The sequence below is a fragment of the Lucilia cuprina genome, chromosome 4 (genome assembly GCF_022045245.1).
Source record: "Lucilia cuprina isolate Lc7/37 chromosome 4, ASM2204524v1, whole genome shotgun sequence".
NCBI lineage: Eukaryota > Metazoa > Arthropoda > Insecta > Diptera > Calliphoridae > Lucilia > Lucilia cuprina.
This window is the reverse complement of record NC_060952.1, coordinates 35891352-35916276: the sequence shown is the minus strand read 5'-3', so window position 1 is coordinate 35916276 and position 24925 is coordinate 35891352. Positions and strand designations below refer to the sequence as shown.

The following is a 24925-nucleotide window of genomic DNA, read 5'->3' as shown; positions in this document are numbered from 1 at the left end:
TTACAACACCGATTGTAAATTGGACAATGGTTTCCTATTTAAGACAACTTAAACGAACAGAATCACTTTTCTAATTTATACACTAAAAAAAGGATCAAGAAATCCGTAAAAGGATCAATCCAGATTGGTTATAAGTTCGAAAATCTTTCGACAGCAGTCGATACGCTGTTATATCTTATTCCTTCATTAAGATATCTTCACCTAGTCGAGACATATAATTTGCCTTTATACAATTAAAAATAGTACAGAAATCCAGACTTAAATCAATCCAAGTCGGTTAAAAATTTGAAGGCAGTCCTTACACTATCATAATCTTTCTTTCATACAACATAACCGAACAGAATCATTTATCATTAATCGAGAAATCCGTATTTGAATCCATAGCTACAAGTAGGAATTTACTTGAATAAAATACGAAATAGTTGAATAAAGCACGATTCGGACCAGTACGATTCTACATTTAAGGATGAGTAGTTCATCAAATTATCTTAAAAATTCGACCTATAGCGTGCGCACAAGGTTTACATGGACACACAGACAGACAGAAGGAGGGACAAACGGACTCAGAAAATGATTCTGAGCCGATTGGTTGTAGGACCAATATTTTTTAGTGGTGTAGGGTATAAATATTTATATATGTTTTAACTTAACATTTACTGATTAATTGATTCCATATGAATTTATTTAACTTCCGTATGATTTCATTTCATAAAAATTTTATCAATTTTATAAAATATATGCTTATGTATTTATTAAAGAAAACATCATTATATTTAAATAAAAATTATAAAGTCAATATTATTTTCCCTCTGCACGATTAAACATTATATTAAATGTATGATGTTCGTTACCCGGTAATGCTAAAAAGTCAATTCCGAAGCTAAAATTTTTTTTATTAATCAAATGGATTAAAATTATAAATCAAAAACAAACCTCTATGACTGATGTGGTGAAGGGTATAATAATATGTTAAAGGTTGTTGTAACACATACAAGTCCTAGGAAGACAAAGAAAGATTAACTGAAAAATCGATTACCTTTCATATATTAGGTAATCAATTCATGTATTTTTTGCACTAAATTAGTAATGCAAAAATGTAATATAATTTAAATTAATTACTTATAAAATAAAATTACCCTCTAATTACAATTTACTAACAACTTACAAACACATACATGTTTAAAACTGCTGGGTAGAACCTTTAAAGGGAAAATACAAACAATGCTTTTTTTTACAAAATATATTTTTAAACCTGAAAAATATATATTTTTATTTTTATTATTGTTTGTCTTACAATTTACATAAATCTTGACAAATAAAAAGAAACACGTATTACCACACGTGCCGTGCTGCCTAAAAACAAACGACTTCAACAATGTTAAGGGGTGTTTTAAATAATATACATAAACATGTTACAAAAAAAAGCTGCAACGTTAATAATTTATAACAAAAAAAATCTTACAAAATGACACATATGTAAGAACTTTAGTAACAAAACGTCATAATTTGTCATAAAATTATTCAAACAAATTTTTGAATAATTTCTTTTTTTTCGCTCATTTAAAGTTGTCTGTCTTTTAACGAGTTATTTTATGTCTAATAATCATGACATTTTAAAGCTTATTAAGTATAGAAAATTCCAAAATATTTTATGAAAAATATGCTTTTAAATTTTTTTTCGTTTTGTTCTATTCCGTTTATGAAAGAGTTAACAGAGTGACATAGTGTCTGTATATTTTTTGACATGTCATTCGTTTATTATTAATATGACACATGAGACTTTCATAAAGTTTTGTCTTGCATTACTTTTCTTCCCCTTTTTTATTTTAGTATATGTATACGGATCTGGAAAAAAGTCTTTTTTTAATGGCTAATTTTCATTTTAAAGTAATAAAGTATTTAACATGAGTGTGTGTCATGTTTTCTTAATTTATGGTTTGTTAAAAGATTTTCACTAAAGGCTGTTAAGGGAAATCAATTGAAAATAAATTTGATCAGAATATTGTTTTAGAAAGGGTAGTGTAATGTTAAATGTAAGAATAAAAGAAAAATATAAATAAGTTTTCATTATGGAAAAAAATACTTAAAAAGGCAGGGACATTTTTTTACAAAAAGTGTTGTTTTTAGGGATATTCGTTTTTTTATTTATTGACTAAACTATTGACTAGTCTTTAGACTAGTCATAGTTTATGGAATACTTAGGTAGACTTATCTACGAATTAACTCTATCATCTAGTCTATGAACTATTCTTTAGACTAGTTTATTGACTTCTCTATGTATTAGACTATTGACTAGTCAGTGCACTAGTATATATGTATATAGACTAGTCTATTGACTATTACAAGGACCAGTATTTGGTCAATTTTATAGACTAACCTATTAACTAAATAATCTTCAAAATATCAATTTTCGACCTATAAACTAATCCATGTTCAAATTAAAGACTTGTTTATGAACCAGTATCCAACATTTTATTGATCCACAATCATGCTCTGTAATTCGTACCGCTCCAGCATCTAGGAACGATAACAGAAATGTATCATGAAAATCATATTCACATTGTATCAGCCTTTTAACCAAGCAACCCTCTTCCCGGGTTTTAACCACAGCCACTACTTGAATCCCGAAAGAACCTTAACCAACTGTCCAGCCTGAACATAGTCCTGCGGGCGACTGGCCACCCGTAGTCCCAGATTTCTTTTCAATTTATGCAAGGACTAGGCCAGGCAGTAAATTGTCAAAACCAATTAATAGTCCCGGAAGACCATAGGTATTGGTAGAACCTATCTACCCCCGGGTCGCAATACACCATGTGACACTCATCAAGTAAACATGTCCGGGGGGGCGGGGGTTGTGTTTTTGTGGTAATTCACTTATATAGAGACAGTTTTCTATAAAACAGACTATTATACAGAGATTTGTCAATGTAATGAACGCTTATACAGTTAATTTCTGAAGAAAAAGTTTAATTTAGCTGCCGTCGACATTTTATATAATAAGTCGCCGACGACCAGAAACGGTTAAGCTGCTGTCGCCGACACTTGACATCATCCATCTGCTCGATGGAGTAATCTACTACCTGTCTATTACCTATTCTATGGACTTGTCTGAGATCAGGTCTATCACCTAACTGCTTACTCTACCCACTAATCTATATACTAGTCTATTGATTGATTTATGAACAAGTCTATAGAATAACCTTTCGTGGTGAAAAATTACAAAAAGATCTCTAAGTTAAGACCTTACCAAGTAAGCTTAAACTACTTTTTCTCAACATTACTTTACAGCATAAAAGTAAGTGATAAACCTTACTCCTATACTACCACAAGGTTACCTTCCCTCTCTGCTACTTTAATTAATATTCTCAGTTAGTTTATTTTTTTTCCTTAACAATTTAAACAATGTCACTTGTCACACATTAAACTGGGCATTGGCATAATAATCTATGGCGCCATATTTAATTACATTTACATTCTCCTACAACAATAAAAATTACTCTAGTCTATCATTTATCATCATAAATGTGTTCCGAGAGTATGTTACAATTAATTTACATAAAAAATCAATAATAAGAAAAGAAGAAAAAAATCTCAAGTCAACAGGCATCAGTTTACAAAACAACGAAACAACAATAAAAATAACAAAACCCCTTAAGTAAAAGAAAACACTCTACTTTGCTCTAGATATATTTACGGAAACTCACAAAATTTCATCTAAATTTATATTTTTTTTGACGAATTCGTCAAAATGCAAAAGGCATAAGAAAATGTTGTTGATTTTTTATGTCAACCATTCGTTGTCTGTATACATCAACACTTTTGTCATACATCAAAATATTTTCGTAATGAAGTAGAATGCGAGATCCACAGCATCAAAAAACAAGTAGGAAAGTATAGTCGGCCATGGCCGACCATATAATACCCTACACCATTAGTATATTTTAAAAATTTTTATTTTTTATAAAGAATCTTTTATGTTGAATATTAACATAATTCCAAAATATTTAAGCAAATATTAAGCAAAAATTTCTAAATGAGTCATTATATAGGTCAAATATGGGCCGATCCTCGGTAAATTTGGGAAAAGGATATATTTTTAAATAACAGTTAATTTTGTTGAGTTTCACTGCGATACAAATGGTTACAAGTCAATTTTAGACGTTTAAGAAATTTTTTGAAGGGGGGTTTGTATGGGGGCAAGGGTCAAATAATGGCCGATCCTTACGAAAATCTGCAGTGTCATTTATACTTATAAAAAACTTATTTGTGCCAATTTTTAGAGAGATAATGTAAACCTTGCGCACAAGGTTTACAAGGACAGCCAGCCAGCCGGACAGACAGACAGACGGACGGACATGCCTTAATCGACTCAAAAATGATTCTAAATCGATCGGTATACTTTAAGGTATTGGACCAATATTTTTGTATGTTACAAACATAAGCACAAATGTATAATACCCTCCCCACTATAGTGGTGTAGGGTATAAAAAGATAAATGTCTGTTAGAAGTGGCATAGAAGAAGCTACAACTTGCAAACCAATTGGCGTCATATACATACAAACATACATACATATGTAAATTGTATGCATTCATGCCTGAGCTACTCAAACACTTTGGTTATTGGTTCCTAATGAAATAACCATCTGTAAATACTTGTACTTGTAGTTTACAGATTTTCTTTTTAGAGTAAATTGTATCTGAGAACCATGTGAGGTCATATAATTGTTGTTTACATTATACGCGGGGGAGTCTTTATGTGACCTATTTTTTTAGTTTTTCTATTTTATTGGTTTCTCGTGATAACAGATTATTGTAATATTAAGCTTGTAACTACAATTTGTTTTTTTATAAATATATAGAAAAGGCGTGAGAAAAAAAATGGTCTTTACATGTGTTTTTTTTATGAAAATTGTAGTGATGTTGAGACGTTTGTTTGACAGACGATTGAATGGATTTGCATTTAAATTTAGTTTTGTTAATTTTTATAAATAGTTTAATAGTTAACCTAAATAAAAATCCAATTAATAATAATAATAATAATACACAGACTAGTCCATAAACTAGACTATTGCAAGGGCTAGTTAGTAGTCAGTTGTCTAATAGATCTTTAGATTTATATAAATTCTTTAATAAAATTTCAAACTTGAAAGGTCTGTTATCATGTCCTCCAATCTTGAACCAACCTTTCGACTACATTATCCAACACACAGCCATTGATAAAATTATCAAAATCAGAGTTTCTTCCAGAAGTGAATGCTATAGGGGTAACTTACCAGCATCTTTACAGATGGTTCTAAAATGAACTGGGGTATCGGTTCTGATCGGTTTTTCTGTAACGAAGCTGGCCAATTTAAGAAAATATCAGCCTGGAGGATACTACATAAGCTCAATATTTGGGCAAACATAAGAATTTCTGTCGATAGTCAATTTGCCTATTATTCAGATAAGAATAATAGGAACTGTCAAGGTTGCGTGGTCTGTCTGACATTACCCTTGTTTGGGTCCCAATGTATAGGGACTATTATGGAAATAATATAATAAATAAAGGCGGATAATATTGTCAGAAAAAAACTGCTCTTAATATCTTCAACATCGTTTTAGTAGCAATAGGTTTTATCAAGAGCAGTATATTCATTTCCTTTCTTTAGAAGCCTGAAAGGTTAAATAGTCTGGACATATGTTTAGGGTCAAAATTATTATGGTCCCCTTTAAAAACGCAAAAGTTTTTAAAGGAAGACCAGACGGGTTACATCGAGATTAATAGCAGTAATAACAAAACACTGGATGCTAGGCAGATATGCAAGTCGGCTTAGGCCCCTCTTTAATGAACACTGTGGCAGTTGCAAAGACAGGGAAAGGGAAGAAATGGTCTTCCATCTTCTCTGCGTATGCCCTGCTCCAACTGTTAAGAAAAAGCGCTTTCTTGCAGTTACTTCATATCTTACCTTGGTGAGATATCTGAGTTTAGGCTTAATGAAATCCTGAGATTTCTCATGGCTACAGGCTAAGTCTAACACTATATAATAATACATCTGACGAGTGGAGTGGTACATTCAAAACGCAGGCCCTTTGACTCTACTTGACTGTTCGCGCACAGTGAACTACCACGTTAGCCAACCATGTTCACACGACATATTTCTTTGTAATTCTCCTTACAATATCAACTCTCTTATGTCAAAGTGAAATCAAGATCTAATATTCCATGTTTAATCTTGTTTATAAAAATCAGTGTTATAGTACAAATCGTGAACAGTTCTAAGATTATATGCATTTTTTACCTCAAGTCCAAGAGGTTAACTGGATTTTTATTATTGACCCGAAGCTATTAATGGCTTCTAATTTAGTGACACTATTGCCATAATCTATTTAACTATACTTATCACTCAAGTTAAATTACCAACTTCAAATCTTACTGTCATGATCTTCTTCTTTTTCCAATTGGTCATGATGAACTTTGTTAACATATAGGAATGAACACCTTTCAAAACCAACAAGTGTACTTTGCAAAATACATATTACTTTACTGGTTTTCAGTATCAAATTACATTTATCCATAGAAAATTTACTTTAACTACATACTTACATACTTGATGGTATTCTATTATCTAAATCTTTATCAGTGATTGACAGATAATGCAACCAGAGAACGAAAGCTAAAAGTTATATGCAAATTAATAGCGAGTAAGATTTAGAAATCTATAAAATCATTTATTTGAAAATAAAAAGAACATCATAGTTATGCCTTTAGTATTCTCTTTGTGCCAACCACTGATTTGGTTTTTTCTTATTTATAGTTACTCTCTTAATGTGCGGCAAGTATCTTGAAAGTTAGAAACCGAAGTGTTAATTGACTTTTAAAGTTCCAGTAAATCTTCATAAGTTGGAAAGTTATATTAAATAAGTCACAGAATTTGTAACGTTTAACCTATTAAGAAGGAAAACGTGTGATTTATGTTCAGAGTTTTAAATCAGAGTGTAATAAGTTATCTGAATGGTTTTATTTGCGTTCTACACATGTGTGAGCATATGTTTGCATATGTGTGTTTAAACACATTTTTTTATAAAAGAATTGCATATTTTTAGGTTTGTTAGTCTAATGAAACACCTGCAAAGTTACTTCAATTTTTTTAGAAAATACTTATTATTGCATATTTCTAGGCTTAAACTTATACAAATTTAATATAGCATTAGGTGTCAAATTAATTAGTTTTCCTTTCTATTTGTTTTTAAGAAAAACTTGGCTTTCACGAAGCTGAAATCGAATATTCTTTATATTTAAATTCAAAATACTAGTATAGTTTTAGGATTGTAAGTGTAATGAAACCCCTACCTACTTTTAGGGGCAACTTATTTAACAAAAGCTTAATCATAAAAAAAAACTTTACAAAAGTCTTACCTTGAAACAACTTACTTTAGTTTGTTACAACACTTTTTCAAAGCGAAGACTTATTATTGTATACATCTGGGCGCAACCTAATACATATTTTATTAAGCATGCCTTTAGGTAACAATTTATAAATTATAAGATAACTCTTTTGAAATGTTTAGTTTTTCCTTATTTTTATACAAAACGAAATCTATTGTTATTTATCTTGTATTAAAATATTTTGTATAGTTTCAGGCTTATGAGTTTAACAAAAACAACTAACTACTTTTAGCTGCAATTCTTTTAAATAAAACTTAATCAAAAACAAACAGAAAATAATAACAAAACGTTGCAAGAGTCTAACCTTGAAACAAATGAATCAAATTAGTTGCAACACCTTTTTAAAAGAAAATACTTATTACTGCATACTTCTGGGCGCGAACTTATACATATTTTATAAAGCATACCATTAGGTAAACGTATTTAATAAATTATAGGGTAGTTAAATGTACAATATTCTTTGCATTATATAGTTATCTCTTCAAAATTGTTCTTATAGTAATTTTCCAATACGAACTTTGTAAGTTCATAATTCAAATTAAAAAAAAGTTTTTTCTTCTTAATTACAAGTCCACTTACTTAGCAGCTAATAAGCTTATTATGGAAGAAGTAGAATGTGTGTATAATTAAGTAAAATAAATGAATGTAATTGTAAGTTTTGTTGAAGATTCTTTAAGAGGATTTTGTAATATATGGTCATTAAATCAGACCTTTAGAATACAAAATCTTTCACACATTCAGTGTCATCAAGCATTGCTGTGTTAAATGTTTTATGTAATATTCTTTTTTACTTAATTATACATAGAATTCTTTAACAAAAGTTATATAGTCTTTTCTAATTTTCTAATTTTTTTTTCTTTATTCTTTACTTTTAGCTTATTCAACATCAACGTCATCACCATCATCATCATCACCATCATCTACTTCTAAGTTTGTAACGGGTGCTACTTCAAATAATTTCCCTAGTTTAGATGAAGATTTTTCATCACATTCTGTGATACGTCCAAAAATTCATCATGCCAGACATAAAAGGGAACTACGTCACACATTAGATGCGGTAAGTAATTTTAAAATTTTAATTATATTTACTTTTCCTTTAATAATTACATTATACAGCATTTTTGGCAATTTTAAGTTTGAAACATTATTTTCAATATGAATCATCAGAATCTTTTGTTTTTCTCTTGGCTTAATTTTTGTCCAATTAAACTTCTTTTCCACTTCTATGCGTGTCTACTTTTAATGAAGTTTATAATTTGCTTTAGACATGCAAATCTGAGGTGTGCTTGATCAAATGTTTTCAGAATTAACATACTTTACAATTTAATAAGGCAGATGAAATGTAGTTGTTAGCAAATATTCTGTTCGGGGTTTTTCTATAATTATTTATGATTTTAATCATTTTATAAGTTTTTTTTCGAAATTGATAGTTAAAATCGTACAAGACAAAAAAACTATTCCTTATTTGCTAATTAAAAATGTGTCTATAAATAATATTCTGACATTTCAAAAATTCAGACATAAATTCAAAAAGCTTTCAAATAATAGTATTATTTTAGAAGCCAATGATTATGTAGATCTAGAAAAGTATATATTTTAGATTCCTATTAGATTCTAAGAAGATTTCGGCTTCCGTCTGTCTGTTGAAAACAAAATGATAGAGGGCTGAAACTATCTACATACAAATAAGGTTAATTGGTATATATGTATGTCGGTCCACGGTTTTATAGTAGCCCCCAATACAATTTGAACCACGGAATATAATTTATATAGTCAAAAAACTGTTGTTAGGCAGCCGGATTATCACCTATTTGTCATGGGAGATGGCACCGTTCTTAGCAACTTCGCTGTAGGGTCTGTTGACAATCCGAGTTTCAGTTTGCTTAGGACGTTTAATCTTAGGCTGTAAGGTTTGCAAGAAAAGATGTTCTTCCTCCGAGCGCTGTCGTTAAGGTCCTACAGAAACAAATTGGTCCGCTGGATCTCTCTTCGATTCAGAGTTGAAACACTCCGACATTGCCAGGAGGGCCTTAGCTCCATAGGTCATAAGCTCATTGACCTAGTTGCTTACTACGTTTAATCATAGGCTGTAAGGTTTGCAAGAAAAGATGTTCTTCCTCCGAACGCTGTCGTTAAGGTCCTACAGAAACAAATTGGTCCGCTGGATCTCTGTTCGATTGAGGGTTGGAACACTCCGACATTGCCAGGAGGGCCTTAGCTCCATAGGTCATAAGCTCATTGACCTAGTTGCAAGCGCAAATCTTCTGGCCTTTGTACGAAAGCCTTAAGGGGTCTTTGAGGCAAGGAGGTTTTTTTATAGCCGTGAGAGCGAAAGAAGGTGCAGTAGTTGGTCCAGACATCGAGTTTGACGGAAGTCGCTGGAGTAACCGATTGATCCGCAGTGACCTTTTTAGCAGCTGTTGAGGAGCTAGCCATGGCAGGCAAGCCATTCTCGCTTTGTTCAACCGGGCAAAAACCAGCCGGTTGGATATCCGCTTGTTTAGGTTTTACCAGCTGATTTTGTTTTTGGAATTTCTCTTGGGAGATGGACGACCCACGCAGTTACGGCGTACTTGGACAACGCTAAAATTTACAACCGATCAGTACGTTGGAGGGGAGCTGTTACCAACTAGTCTTCCTTAGCCACTGACTGGCTATTCGAATTATCAGCACTGCTACGAACCATCTTAATCTTACAAGTGAGGTTTAAGAAAAGGGAGAAGATGGACAGACTTGGTTCGCTTATCGAGATTGTGAAAACAAAAAAAAAGAATTGTAACACAAACAAGTGGACATTTGCCACGAAATCTATCATTGTTACTTATATTTACAATTTCCAATATCTAAGGACGATTTCTCAAAAACGTTTCAATGTAGGTATGAGAACGGGCTCTCTTCCAACAGTATCAAATCTAACTATGACAGGCTTAATCGACTATTTGTATGAAATGTATCGTGTTAGGTTTGACATACCACGAGCTACTAGCAATGTTGTGCTCCTTAATTAATATCACGACACCTATGCTAGCTTCTCTCGCCTGGGAGAATTGACATGTCCACAACAATAACATTACGATGAAAACATAGAAATATCAACTTTTGCTAAAAATATACAATACTTCGCTAAAAACCTATTTGAATAGAAAATTTGTTTAAAGTTTTATGTTGTTCCCCTACAGCAAAACTACTTACTTGGAAAGAGTTATTTGGCCGCAAAAAATGCAAAATTTATTCAAGTGTTATAAATATTGTTTGGTTTCAACGCACACAACGTAAAATGTAAACTAATTAAAATTCTATGGGTAAAAACTTTTGGCAACAATTCAGGCGGAAAATAGGTAAAAATATTCAAAAGAAAACGGCTAAAAGCCAACATTAAGACAAAAACTAGAGCGTATAAAGAAATTATCTATACGTACAGCAAAAACATATATATGTACATCATACAAACACCAAAGATGATTAAATAAATTATATACATATATTATTTTTTTTTAAATTCTTTACTCTATTATTAAATGTTGTTAGACCGCATGACATTTAAAAACATCAAACAGTGGGTGGGCTCAAGTTAACCTATTTTTGAACACTTTTTTTTAAATCTTTTTTTACTTATATGGCTTTTTCTCAAACATTAACTTAATCATTGCCACTTTTTATGTGGGTTAAACTGAAACTAATCAAATTTTAAAAATCAAAACACATTTTAAACTAATAAAACTAATATTAACTTTAATAATACACATTTTTATATATTTCTTTGTCATATTCTTACAGGATGGTCTACATGCATCTCATATCACTTTAACGTATCATCATAAAGGTCAAAAAATTTTAATTGATCTTAAACGTAACGATGACTTACTGCCTTCAGAACATTTTTTACGTTATCAAAATTCGAATACAACACAAGGACATGTTGTGAAAAATTTTACCAAGACTGAAATTGAATTGTGTCATTATCAGGCAAGTTTACTTATTATTTTTCTTATATTTTATATATAACTAAAGTAAGAATTTTATTTTATTTTTTTCAATTTAATTAAATTATTTCTTTTCTTTTTTGCACTTTGATTCAATTAGGGTTCTATACGTGACCAACCTCAATCGTATGTTGCTGTTTCGACGTGTAATGGCGGCATTAATGGCATCATTTTCGATGGCATTGACACATTTTTCATACACTCTGGCAGTGATGGACAATTGTATGATGAACATTTTTTGTATAGGTGAGTTATTTGATTGTAGTTATTACACGTTCATTGTTTTTGTATTTTGGCAATAAAACAGGGATAGTTAAGGATATTAAGTAACGGTCATTTATATTAATTAAGATGTGACTGACTCACATTAGCTATCTATAGAAGTGTTTAAAACCTGCTGTCACTGATTACCTGAAAAAGATCTTTATCCAGATTGGTTAAAGAGATTTATGGGAGTATTCTTACCGTTAACTTAGGATCCCTGCGATAGCAAAATTGACATTGACAGCTGGGTGGGCAAAATTGGTACAATTGTACTTTTTTGGTACAATTCGATCTGCAAAAGTACAATGGTACACCATTGACCCATTTTGTGCAATTATGTTTGACTCACATTGGTTATCTTTAGAATTGTTTAAAGCCTATTGTCACTGCTTATCTGATTAGATCGTTATCTAAGTTGATTAAAGAGTTTTACATAAGCATTCTTGACGTTAAGTTAGGATTTTAATATTGACATTGACAGCAGGGTTGGCAAAATTGGTACAATAGTACTTATTTGATCTACAAAAGTACAATAGTACACCAATGACCCATTTTGTACAATTATGTCAGACTCATATTAGCTATCTATAGAATTGTTTCAAACCTGTTGTCACTGCTTATCTGAAAAGATCTTTATCCAGATTGGTTAAATAGATTTTTATAAGCATTCTTATCGTTATGCTAGAATGCCTGCGGTATTAAAGTTGACAGTTAGGTTGGTAAAATTGGTACAACTGTACTTTTTGTTGGTACAATTCAATCTGCAAAAGTACAATGGTACACCAGTGACCCATTCTGTGCAATTATGTTTGACTCACATTGTCTTTCTTTAGAATTGTTTAAAGCCTATTGTCATTGCTTATCTGATAAGATCTTTATCCAAGTTGATTATAGAGTTTTACATAAGAATTCTTGCCGTTAAGTTAGGATTGTAATGTTGACATTGACAGAAGGGTTGGCAAAATTGGTACAATAGTACTTTTTTTGTAGTACAATTCGATCTTCAAAAGTACAATGGTACACCAATGACCCATTTTGTACAATTATGTCAGACTCCCATTAGCTATCTATAGAATTGTTTAAAACCTGTTGTCTCGGCTTATCTAAAAAGATCTTTATCCAGATTGGTTAAATAATTTTATAAGGTGTGTTTCAAAATTATAAGAACAAATATATTTTTCGAATTTCTCTTCAAGTATTGAATGGATCTACAAAAAATGTGTACAAATAATACATTTTTGCATTTACTATTTATACATATACAAAAAAATATTTTTGAGATTATTGTTGTTGCATTTCTGGAAGTTTACCGTTATTTTAATGTTGCATAATTATAAAACCAAATCAATAAAACCCTATTATGCAAATTAGTAGGCCAAAAAACTTGGATATAATTGGTCCTAAAATAAAGCTAAATATTGTGTCTTTGATGTACCATGTAGATTTTTTTCATTCTGACCCTGCAAAAGGTAAAATTTCGGCCAGAAAAGACCAACTTTTGAAATTTAGGCAAATTGCTCAGAAATTGGATAGAATTGAGAAAGTTGTTATTTTTTTATTTATCGTGATAATTAAGCACAAACCAAGTGATCAGCATGTCAGAAAACTCTTTCCCAGCGAGAAATACCCCATAATATACGCAAAAAGAACAATTCAACTTTGAGTTTAATAAATATAAAAGCTCAGATTGGCGTTTCAGTGCCTAAAATAACAGTGTGGAAGACAATTTCAGAAATAAATAATTCAAAATAATTAAAAATGATGCAAGTTCCGCGGTTTCTACCCCATCATGTTACTCCAAAGCTCCAGTTCGCGAAAGAAAACATGCAAGCAAATTACATCCAAGTATGACTTTATCTATTATTTTTGTAAATGGGAAAATAACTATAAATTTTACATCAGTTTATATTTTCGAAGGAAAAAGTCGAATCCAGATAAAAAACAAGTATGAATTTATAGTCGGACATTGCCGACCATATGATACCCTACACCAGTCACTATGTTAAAATTTTGAATTTTTTTAAATAAAGCATTTAATTTGTTTATTGTGGAATATTTTTACTTATTGTTGACAAAAAAGAGAGGTTTTGTACAAGAGGGATCATAGGGGAGAAGGGGTAAATATGAGCCTATCCTTATAAATTTTGGTAGATGCAATTTACGTCTACTACAAAGTCATTTATGTAGATTTTAATCATTTTATAAGTAATTATAAGTTAAATTTGACCATCAAGACATTTTCTGAAGGGGAGTCTGTATGGGGGCTATGGTCAAATGAGGCCCGATCACAATAAAAATTTGTATTGTCAATTATTGTTCTATAAAACTAATTTTTGCTGATTTTCGTTGACATTATAAAACATTTAACGTACTTATGAGCCTAAAGGCCCGATTCGGGGGGTACGGTTGTATGGGGGCTAGGAGAAATAATGGAGCGATTTCAACCATTTTCAATAGCAATCGTCCTTGAACCAAAAAAAGAGTATGTGCCAAATCTCATCAAATTATCTTGCGACCTGTATTGCGACCTGTAGCGTGTGCACAAGGTTTACATGGACACACAGACAGACAGACGGACGGATCGACTCAGAAAGTGATTCTGAGGTGATTGGTATACTTTAAGGTGGGTCTAGGACCAATATTTTTGGGTGTTACAAACTTCAGCACAAACGCATAATACCCTCCCCACTATAGTGGTGTAGGGTATAAAAATCATTGAATTCGTTTTGTGCGAAAGAGAGGAAAATAGCTTTTTGCTCGTGACGTCTCTGTACACCCTGTGCCGATAGTGACCTAGGTGTAATTCTAGTATTCTTTCTCCTTTCATTATGCTATCTGTTTTCGAAACTAAATATGAAATTGTTTGAAAAATCGAAATTCGTTTAAATCTGAAAAAATATCGAAAATAAATAACTTTTGTTTAAGTTTTGAACTTAAAAAATTTAAGGAAATTTGTTATTTGTTCAAAATTAATTTCAAAATTTCTTGATCAATTATTAAAACCAATAATATGAAATCTTTAAGTATTTACTGTTTTGTCAGCTATGGAATTTTTTATTTTTGTTAATATCACTTGTACTTGTAATGTAAATTTCAAATTGATTTGTTATTTACTCAACGTTTACCAAAATTTATTAAAACTTTACTATGACGTTTAAAAGCACAATTACAGAAGTCTATATTATTCGAAAATACATATATTTCAAATATTTATTATAACGTCTAAACATCCAACAGCACACGCCAATAAAGTAAATATACCATTAGCTTTGACATACTCATTGAGGGAACGCTCCATGTTTATGACTAAAAGTTTGTGGTTAATACTTTCAGTTAGCTGCTGGTATAACTGGCCAAAATAAACAAAACACTTGACTAAATATTTGTTTGTGGTTTATTTGGCAAACAAATGGAAATAGACAACGAAAGAACAATATTAAATGTTTATTGTCTACACGCACTATTCAGCGTTGACATGGGAATGGGGAGGTATGGGAGAGATGATTACAAAACAAAATAATAGTTAATAAAATGTTTGGTTATTTTATGAGATCAAGACAAACGTATAGGAATTAGTTCCTTCCTGCTTATTGAATACTTAATAGAGTGGATTTTCCTTTTAGGAAATTAATTTTGTTTTTCGTATTAATTTCAAAATTTAGCTTATAAAAAAACAATATGATGAATTGTTTGAGTATACAGTTAAAGACAAAAGTAAAACAACATAAAAAAAATTAATTTCTAAAAAATATATAAGCTTTTAATACAATTTTCTTAATTTTCTATAGACATGGTGATTTTACTAAAAATACCACTTGTGGTTATGATCATGAACATCATGAAGAAAAACAAGATTTTCTCAAGAATTTGGAAGACAATAAGGTGCCTGATATAGCCAATCATATAGATGGCTTAGAATTTAATCGCATTTTAAGGGTAAGTGTTTTTCTCTTACTACGATTTTATTGATCTCTTTAATCACTTTCTATTTCTCTCTCTCCCTTACAGCATAAACGTTCTTATGATGACAGTAATATGATACGCGGACCCTATAATTCCAATAAACATTCATCCTATGTGGAAATCGTTATAGTGGTGGACAATAAAGCGTTTAAATCTTTTAATGAAAATATCAAAAAAGTTCATCAACATTGTAAAGATTTGGCCAATATTATGAATGCTGTAAGTGTAACTTTATAAGATAGAAAGATGGGTTTGAAACGATTTCCTTAATCTTTCTTTATTTTCCAGCTCTATGTTCCTTTAAATATTTTCATAGCTTTAGTGGGTGTTGTTATATGGAATGAATCAAATGAAATTGAAATAACACCTGATGCTGATGTAACCTTAAGAAATTTTTTGAATTATAGACGCACGAAATTGGTATTGGAGCATCCAAATGATTCGGCTCAGCTGTTGACAAAAATTAAGTTCGATAAGGGTGTAGTAGGTAAGTTGAAATTGCATATAAAACAATTTTTAATTCGGTCCCCTTGCAGCAATAATTGTCTTTTAACTTTTTAAGTTTGGTCTTCTTCTCTTGTACCCAAAAAAATTTATAGTACTAAAAATTAAAACATAACATTAAGGCTTTTCTATATATTAAAAACTAAAGACTACTTTTAGGTGACATATATTATATAATAGAATATTATTAATCTTTCCTAATACTTACAGGCAAAGCTTTTAAAGGACCCATTTGCACCCACGAATACTCTGGCAGTGTTAGTGTAGAACACAGTCCTGTAGTTGGTGTTGTGGCCACCACAATGGCCCACGAATTGGGTCATAATTTTGGCATGGAACATGACTCCTCCGATTGCAAGTGTCAAGATGAAAAGTGTATTATGTCTGCCAGTAGTACGTCAGTATTACCCACCCATTGGAGTTCCTGTAGCATAGATCAATTAAATATTGCCTTTTCAAGAGGCATGAACTATTGTCTACGCAATAAACCCACTAAACTATTCGATTCGCCACAATGCGGCAATGGTTTTGTGGAACCGGGCGAACAGTGTGATTGTGGTCTGCCCAATTATTGTGAAAATACCTGCTGTGATCCTTATACTTGTATGTTGCATACAAATGCCTCTTGTGCCACCGGAGAATGTTGTGATTTAACCACCTGTCGACCCAAAGTTGCCGGCACCGAATGTCGTAATGCGGAAAATGAATGTGATTTGCCCGAATATTGTACCGGAGAATCGGAGTATTGTCCGCGTGATGTTTTCAAACGTGACACAGAAGAGTGTGACAATGGCCAGGCTTATTGTTATCAGGGCAATTGTAGATCTCATTCATATCAATGTCGCATATTATGGGGACCAACAGGAGAAAACTCTGAACCTTGTTATGCCCAAATGAATGTCCAAGGCCAGAGAGTGGGTAATTGTGGTTACAATCGCTTGAATAGTACCTATATAGCCTGTGAAGAAGAGAATGCTTTGTGTGGCATGTTACACTGTCGACATTTAAATGAGAAACTAGAATTTGGCATGGAAACAGCGGCGGTTTTGTCGCATTCTTTTATAACGCACGACAACAATATTGTGCCCTGTAGATCAGCTTTAGTCGATTTGGGTTTACAGTTTATGGATCCGGGATTAACACCTAATGGCGCCAAATGTGGTGATAATAAAATGTGTGTTGACCAGAAGTGTTTAGCCATAGAACATTTGCGTTATACTGGAATGGGCAAGGAATGTCCGGAGAATTGTAATGGCAATGGTATATGCAATAGCAAGGGTAATTGTCACTGTAATATAGGATTTACGGGACCTACTTGTAAAATGCCAGGACCAGGAGGTTCAGTAGACAGTGGTCCAGCCACCAATCCTAATAGTATGTATTTTTAATATCATTATAATGACTTTTCTTTAATTATTTTTTGAAATTTTCTTTTAGGTCACGAAGCTTTCCAACGCTTTTTGTATATCTTCTTCTTTGCCGTTCTACCCATTATGGCAGCGTTCTGTTTCTTCATGTACTATTGTCGTCATCATCCGCTCTTCGTTGGTGGCAAATTGGCTGAAAATATGTATGTATCAAATCAAAAACATGGTTTATCCTTTAGCACTAGTTCGTATACCACAGTAACACCTAATATTTGTAAAAGTTTGAATTCCCCCTCCTCTTCCACTACCTATTCTTCACCTTCTACCTCTTCATCTACATCTACTTTCAAATGTAATTCCTCTCTATCACCTAAAACTAGTGTTAAACTAAAACCAACAACAACAACACTTACAAAAACTGCAACAAAAACACCCGATACTACAACTTCAATTTCAAATAAAACTGCAACAATAACAAAAACAACACTACCATTAACCATAATCAAAAATACAACAATTTCTTGCACTACCACACCCAAGTTATCAACACGTAAATCTCATAATAATTTGCATACCTCAGTATCTAATGAAAATTTTTCCAAATTTACAAAACAAACAAATTTAACTATTTCAAAATCTCACAACGAAATTGCAACAACGAACAAAAAACCAATAATGGCGAATATAACGAAACCTCCTCATATAAATACGAAAATACAAGCTATTTTAAAGCCTCCACCACCGCCACCCAGTGTAAATAATAATAATAATTATAATACTGATAGCATTAGCAGGTCTAAGAAAAAGAATTCATCGGCTACCAACTCCACTAGCACTGCTAATGGTACCACTCCTTCACCACCACCAACAACAACAGCAACTACGACCACTACCAATTATAATAATAATTTAGTTAAAAATATTAATGTGAATAATAAAAATATTAAGACTTCATCAGCTGAAATAAACTCAAAATCTAAGTCCAATACGAACTCAAATACAAATCAAGTCAATACACTGAGACGTAAATTTGAAATCACTGATGTTCGTTTAAATTCCACCACAAATCCACTTGCACTTGTAGATGGCACAACTTATACCATTAATGATGAAACCAATAGGTGTGTCTATCATTTGTAACATTCAATACTCTTTGGATTCGATGTTGAAATAATGCAAGACACTGTGATTTGAATATATATTTTTTTTCGTTTAATTTTACATTTTTGGTTAAAATTTTCAAAATTTGTTTACCATTTAAGTTTTTATACCCTACACCACTTTAGTGGGTTTGTGCTGATGTTTGTAACATACAAAAATATTCGTCCTATACCCACCTTAAAGTATACCAATCGGCTTAGAATCATTTTCTGAATCGATTAAGCTATGTCCGTCCGTCCATCTGGCTGGCTGCCTGGCTGTCCATGTAAACCTTGTGCGCAAGGTACAGGCCGCAATTTTCAAGATAATTGGATGAAATTTGGCACACACGCTTCTTTTGGCCCAAGGCCTATTGAAAATAGTTAAAATCGGTCCATTATTTCGACTAGCCCCCATACAACCGTACCCCCCAAATATGGCCTTTTGGCTTATAATTAATTTAAATGATCCATTATGTTAACAAAAGTCGACAAAAATCAGTTTTATAGAACTTTAAATGATACTACCGATTTTTGTAATGATCGGGCTTCATTTGACCCTATCCCCCATACAAACTCCCCTTCAGAAAATGACTTAAAGGTCAAAATTCACTTACAAACACTAATAACACTTTTAAATTCTACATAAATAATATTGAAGAAGACTTAACTCCCCCTACCAACATTATTAAGGATAGGGCCATATTTTGCCCTACTACCCTTTAAGCCCTCTTAAAAAAATCTCTTTTTTGCAAAAAAATATTCCGAAATAAAGTTAAAAAAATAAACCAAATGCTTTATTTTTTAAATAATCCCCATTTTTAACATACATACTGACTGGTGTAGGGTATCATATGGTCGGCTACGCCCGACTATACATTCATACTTGTTTTGTTTTTAATACGATTCTAATCAGTTGAGATTAGTGAAAGGTTTTGTAAAAGTGCAAATTGTTATATTTGAGTATTTTTCGAAGATTTTTTTATGGTTTTCAAAAGTTTATACTGGAAAAGTGTAATATTTTTTTTAAACGCTAGGTCTCATTATATTCTAAGGCGATATTGCCGTGTCCATCCGCCTATTTGTCAATTTGTTTAATACAATTTTGATTTGAGAAAGTTTTGCAAAAGTGTTGTGTAAACTGGAAATTCAATAATAACAAGTATCTTAAAGATCAGTCCGAAACATTTTCTATTACAAAATTTTTTATAATCTAATTTGAAAAATCGTTCATGTGAATCTTAGATGATAAAACTTTCAATAATACCACAATAAATTTATTGATTTCTTTTAAATACCTTTTATTTCTTAATAATTATATAAAATTTTAAAATTTTTTACTTTCTTATTATTTTTTCCAATAACAAAAAGTCTTGCAAATTTCCATCGAATTTTATTCAAGCATGAATGTAAAAATGTTATAGTCCAAAAGCAAAAAAAAAAAATTATCAAGAAATTAACGCTTCAATTGTTGCAAAGAAAAAAATGTGATTTTGTTGAAAATTTACGTTGTAGTATTATTTTTTTATATATATCTACCTATTTCATTACTTAAATGTGCATGTTTTTTTAAACAAAAAGTTATATTTAAAATATAATTAAGGATATTCACAGCATGTCATTTATTACAAATACAACACTGCAAATTATATATTTACCCTAAAGTAGAATTGGATTTCTTTGTTTAAGTATTTAGTATTTTATTCAAATTTTTATTTTGGTATGAGTTATGTTTAATTATGTTTAATTTATATTTTATTATTATTATTATTATAAAAAAAAACTCGACTGATTTTATAAAACACTTTGACTAAAACTTTTTTACTGCCTCCTACTACTAAACTTGTACATTCTATTACTTCCAACTACAGACCAACAATTTTTGAAGTCATTTTTTACACCTTTTAAAGGGCGAGTTTTTCTGATAAATATAATCTTCATTCTTTGGTTAAACCTGGTTTAATATATGTTTCGTGTTTTTCAGTTATCAGTAAAGTTACTTATTATCTTAGTTTAACTAAGTGTAATTGGCCAATTAAACTCAAGTTATAAGTGAGAAAACACAATTAACAAAAACAATAAAACAATGCTTTCGGAAGAACAAAAACTTAATATTTTAAGTAAATTGCAATTTTCTGATTTATTTTGTTTTATTTATTATTATTTTAAATGTTTATTTAACTTTTTTCCAAAATTTTCCATTTTATAAAAGTATTGTTTGCAAAAAACAGCTGTTCATTGTTTGTGTTCTTGAGTGAAAAGTTGGCAATACTAACAAAGTTAACTGAGCTTAAATCTAAAACTGATGGCGAGTTTTTCTGATAAAGATGATCTTCATTCTTTGGTTAAACCTGGTTTAATATATGTTTCGTGTTTTTCAGTTATCAGTAAAATTACTTATTATATTGGTTTAACTGAGTGTAATTTGCCAATTAAACACAAGTTATAAGTGAGAAAACACAATTAACGAAAACAATAAAACAATGATTTCGGAAGAACAAACACTTAATATTTTAAGTCAATTACAATTTTCTGATTTGTTTTATTTTATTTATTATTGTTTTAAATGTTTATTATATATTTTTCCAAAATTTTCAATTTTACAAAAGTATTGTTTGCAAAAAACAGCTGTTCTTTGTTTATGTTTTTGAGTGAAAAGTTGACAATACTAACAAAGTTAACCGAGCTTAAATCTAAAACTAAAAAACACAATCATCGGTCAAAGTCCGCCTAAATTTGTTCCGAGTTTAATATAACAGCAAGTTTAGCCTAGTTTAACTGAGGAGTAAGAAACCCGCCCTAAGACTTTGTTTAGACCACAATCGACTCGAAATTCATATTTTGTAACAATTTTTCAAAGTAATGTTATTATTGTTTTTATGTTTTCTTTATACCTAATTAGTTGTAAGAATTTTCATTATAATTTTATGTAACTATTTGAATTTGAATAAATTTATTTATCATTAAATTTACTTTATCATTGTTTGTTTTTTCTTTTTTTTGCATGGTGTTTGGTTTATTTATTATTATTTTATATATTCTTTTTTAATTTTCTTATATTACCATTAAACATTTTAATTATTTTAGCTTGTTTAGATTTAGATGTTTTGTAATACATACATATTTGTTTGTGCCTGTCTGTCTAGCTTTACTTTTAGTTGGGTGATTGGTTAATTTATTATTGGCTTTATGGTTACCATACATCTAAGGCATGGGTATGTTAAACTTTAAAACACTTTAAAAGAAACACTACAATATTACACAAGAAAACACTATACTTTTTTCGATGGAAAAATATTTGTTACAATACAATGTTACAAACAAACTTATTATTTTATTAATTCTTTAAATGATTTTTTATTTTTTTAGTATTAAATCAGCCAGCGGTGCTAAACAACCGCCTAGAGGACCACACGCTAATAGCGGCAATCAAATGCAGGCTAACGGTTTACCCAAATCTACACCCAGCAGTACGGATGATATGAATTCGGCTTTGTTGAAATCGCCGAGTGATTCGAATGATAATGTGGGCAATGGTGGTTTGTATGGCAAATTTAAAGGTTTCACCTTAAGGCCTCTAAACGATGCCACCTCACCGACCAATAACTTTACCGGACCAAATGTAGCCTATGTACAGCCAACTTTACAGGATAATTCAATGCAGGTACCACAGAGAGTTGCACCACCACCTCCTCTCAAGCCCAGTGAAGTTAAATTGAATGGCACTTTAACGAGGAAAGCTCCTGCAGTTCCTATTGCCCCCAATACAGCACCAGGCCCAGCCTTACCTCCCCCAAATCCTGGTTCTACTGCTCGTCCCATAATTTCCATGCCAGTATTAGAGAATTCCACACTCACAATGTCTCCTACTAGACCAGCTCCAACGGTACCAGAAGTGGAATTCTTAAAACCGGCACCACCGCCACCAGTACCTTTACACAATGATCCCAAATTAAATGTCAAAAGAGATGGCACCATACGGCGCATAACTTCGTTTCTAAAGAAAGAAGAAAAAGTGCCGCCAAAGGAAAAAACCTATATAGATCGTGAGAAATTGAAAAATTTAGAAATATCCGCACCCATTCCCCTCAACAATTCACCGCCTGGTGAATCCTCCAATTCAGATTCGGAAACTTTAACACCCAAAGAGGAAGAAACCAAAAATCTAGTTAAACGTGCCCAATCTATGCGTTCGCCTACTAAAAAAGCCAATATACCAACCTTTGGTTCTATGCGTCAAACCGCCCAGGGACAAAGTAGACCTAAAAGTGCCGTTTCCTCGCAAACACTAAATGCGGCAAGACCGAAAAGTCCTCCGCCTAGACCACCACCATTAAAGAAAACCAATTCAACTACATCGTCTGGTTATCAATTGCCCATAGCAGTTAAACGTGGACCAGAACACACCTACGATGATTGTGAGTTTGTCGAACAGCCTTTGGCCAGTGTAGAGGAACAAGACTCTCCCTTGCAGCGAGCTAGCACCAATGAAAATGATAACATCTATTCGGTTATAGATGAAATACCACCAGCTGCCCAGACTATTAGACGCAGTGATTTGGTGGGTAGCCAACGTAATAGTGTGGCGAGTAGTACAGATATGGGACTGTTGGGTGAAATAGTCAATGAAATTGAAAAGCGTAATGGTGGCGATTCGATATATTCAGCCACAGCTACGAATCTAGTTAAACAAAAATCCAAAGATGAAACACAAAAACCCAAAGTGGAGGAAGTGAAAAAAGAAGCAACCGCCACAAAAGAGTCTCAAATAAATACAAATACTAAAACTAGTTTAAGTACAACACAACCCCAAACATCCTATTTAAGGCCAGCTCCAGTGAATGCGCCCATAGCACGAGTGGCCCCCACAAGATCCGATATTTCACCCACCAATGCATTTTCAAGTTTTAAACCACCGCCTCACTCAACAAACACAGCAGCAGCCAGCTCATCATCATCGGCATCATCTAGTGCAGCGATACATAAATTTAGCGGAGCTGGAGCAGCCAAGGCTAAAACTTTTGGTCAAAAAAGCGTAACACAAAAAACACTGCCAGCAAATGGTGTGGCCAATAAACCAAGTGCTACCATACAGAAACCCAAGCCATTGTCGGCAAAGCCTTCATTCAACAACAACATCAATGCAAAGAAGCCAACAAAGGCCCCAACAGCACCCACTACCACAGCAGCTGCTAGATCAACGATTTCGGGGAAACCATCGACTACAGTGGCATCATTAACGCAAAAATTTGAACCCCCTTCTAAAACGAGTAGCGCCAGCACAATAACATCGACGACGACGTCCTTAAGAAAATAGTTTTAAGTTAAGAAGTTAATTAGTTATTATATAATTTAATACTATTATATATTAGAAAGGTCCCTTAGGTATGGAGAAAACATAAGATGTTCTGATGTTTTCAAAAAAAAAAAAATCAATATTTGGTGAATTTTATTTTCGCTGAGAACATCAATAACTTACATTTTCGGTGACCCTGCTAAATATTATTCTAAAACTATAAACGCACTGATTTCGATTTAGAGAAAAAAAAGAGTAACTATTATTAATACTAACGAAGATAGATGGACGATTATTACGGCCAAGTGATCTAAATTAAAATTTTTACACAAAATTTTTCTAAACACTTGTTTTTTTTATTTTTTTTAAGAAACTAATTTGTACGCTATTGTTTGAAATAGTATACAAATTAATTTCGATCTCTAATTTTGAATCTTTTCCAAAAGAAAATCTTTCTTGTCCATCTTTCTTACTAAAAAATAAAACTGCTTACTAATTTAAGTTTCTAAACATATGTTGAAAAACATCACTTTAAGTTTATTTTTAAACCTTAATGTAATATTTATTAAAAAAAAAAAAATTAAAAATTATTAATTAAGTATAATTATCTTCATTATAAAATGAAAATTATATACAAGTGATATTCATTCCTTCTTTAATTTTTTTAGTGACACTAAACAATTTTGTAATACTTTGAACGTCGAACGATATTAATTTATAGCTTTTCTTCCTTTTTAGCTTTTTTATTCTAAAAAAAAACGAAATTTAAGTTTAGTTTCTCATACTTTTTTTTTTTCTTAAATGCTGTATAAAATTTGTAGTTTAGTTTGTGTATTGTTTTTTTATTGTAGAAATTTTCGTTGTAAGCTTTGTATTTTTTTCTATTTTTAATTATAAATATTTTAATTTAACTTTTTTTTGCAAAACCTGTATAAAATATTTAGATTTGTATAATTTTTACATATATAATTTGTATTTTTTT

At 31.5% G+C, this 24925-nt stretch overlaps 1 protein-coding gene across 1 annotated transcript in view; it reads left to right on the top strand.

Annotated features, from left to right (window-relative positions):
• Positions 1-24187, top strand: part of LOC111691106 (disintegrin and metalloproteinase domain-containing protein 9) — a 114231-nt gene extending 90044 nt beyond the window's left edge. Inside the window, exons 2-10 of the mRNA XM_023453747.2 lie at positions 8303-8484; positions 11205-11393; positions 11511-11656; positions 15463-15610; positions 15683-15856; positions 15926-16124; positions 16352-17515; positions 17579-17711; positions 22017-24187. Coding sequence (XP_023309515.2) covers positions 8303-8484; positions 11205-11393; positions 11511-11656; positions 15463-15610; positions 15683-15856; positions 15926-16124; positions 16352-17515; positions 17579-17711; positions 22017-23964 — 4283 coding nt within the window. The 3' untranslated portion in view covers positions 23965-24187. The remainder of the gene's footprint in view (positions 1-8302; positions 8485-11204; positions 11394-11510; positions 11657-15462; positions 15611-15682; positions 15857-15925; positions 16125-16351; positions 17516-17578; positions 17712-22016) is intronic.
• Positions 24188-24925: the final 738 nt, after the last annotated feature.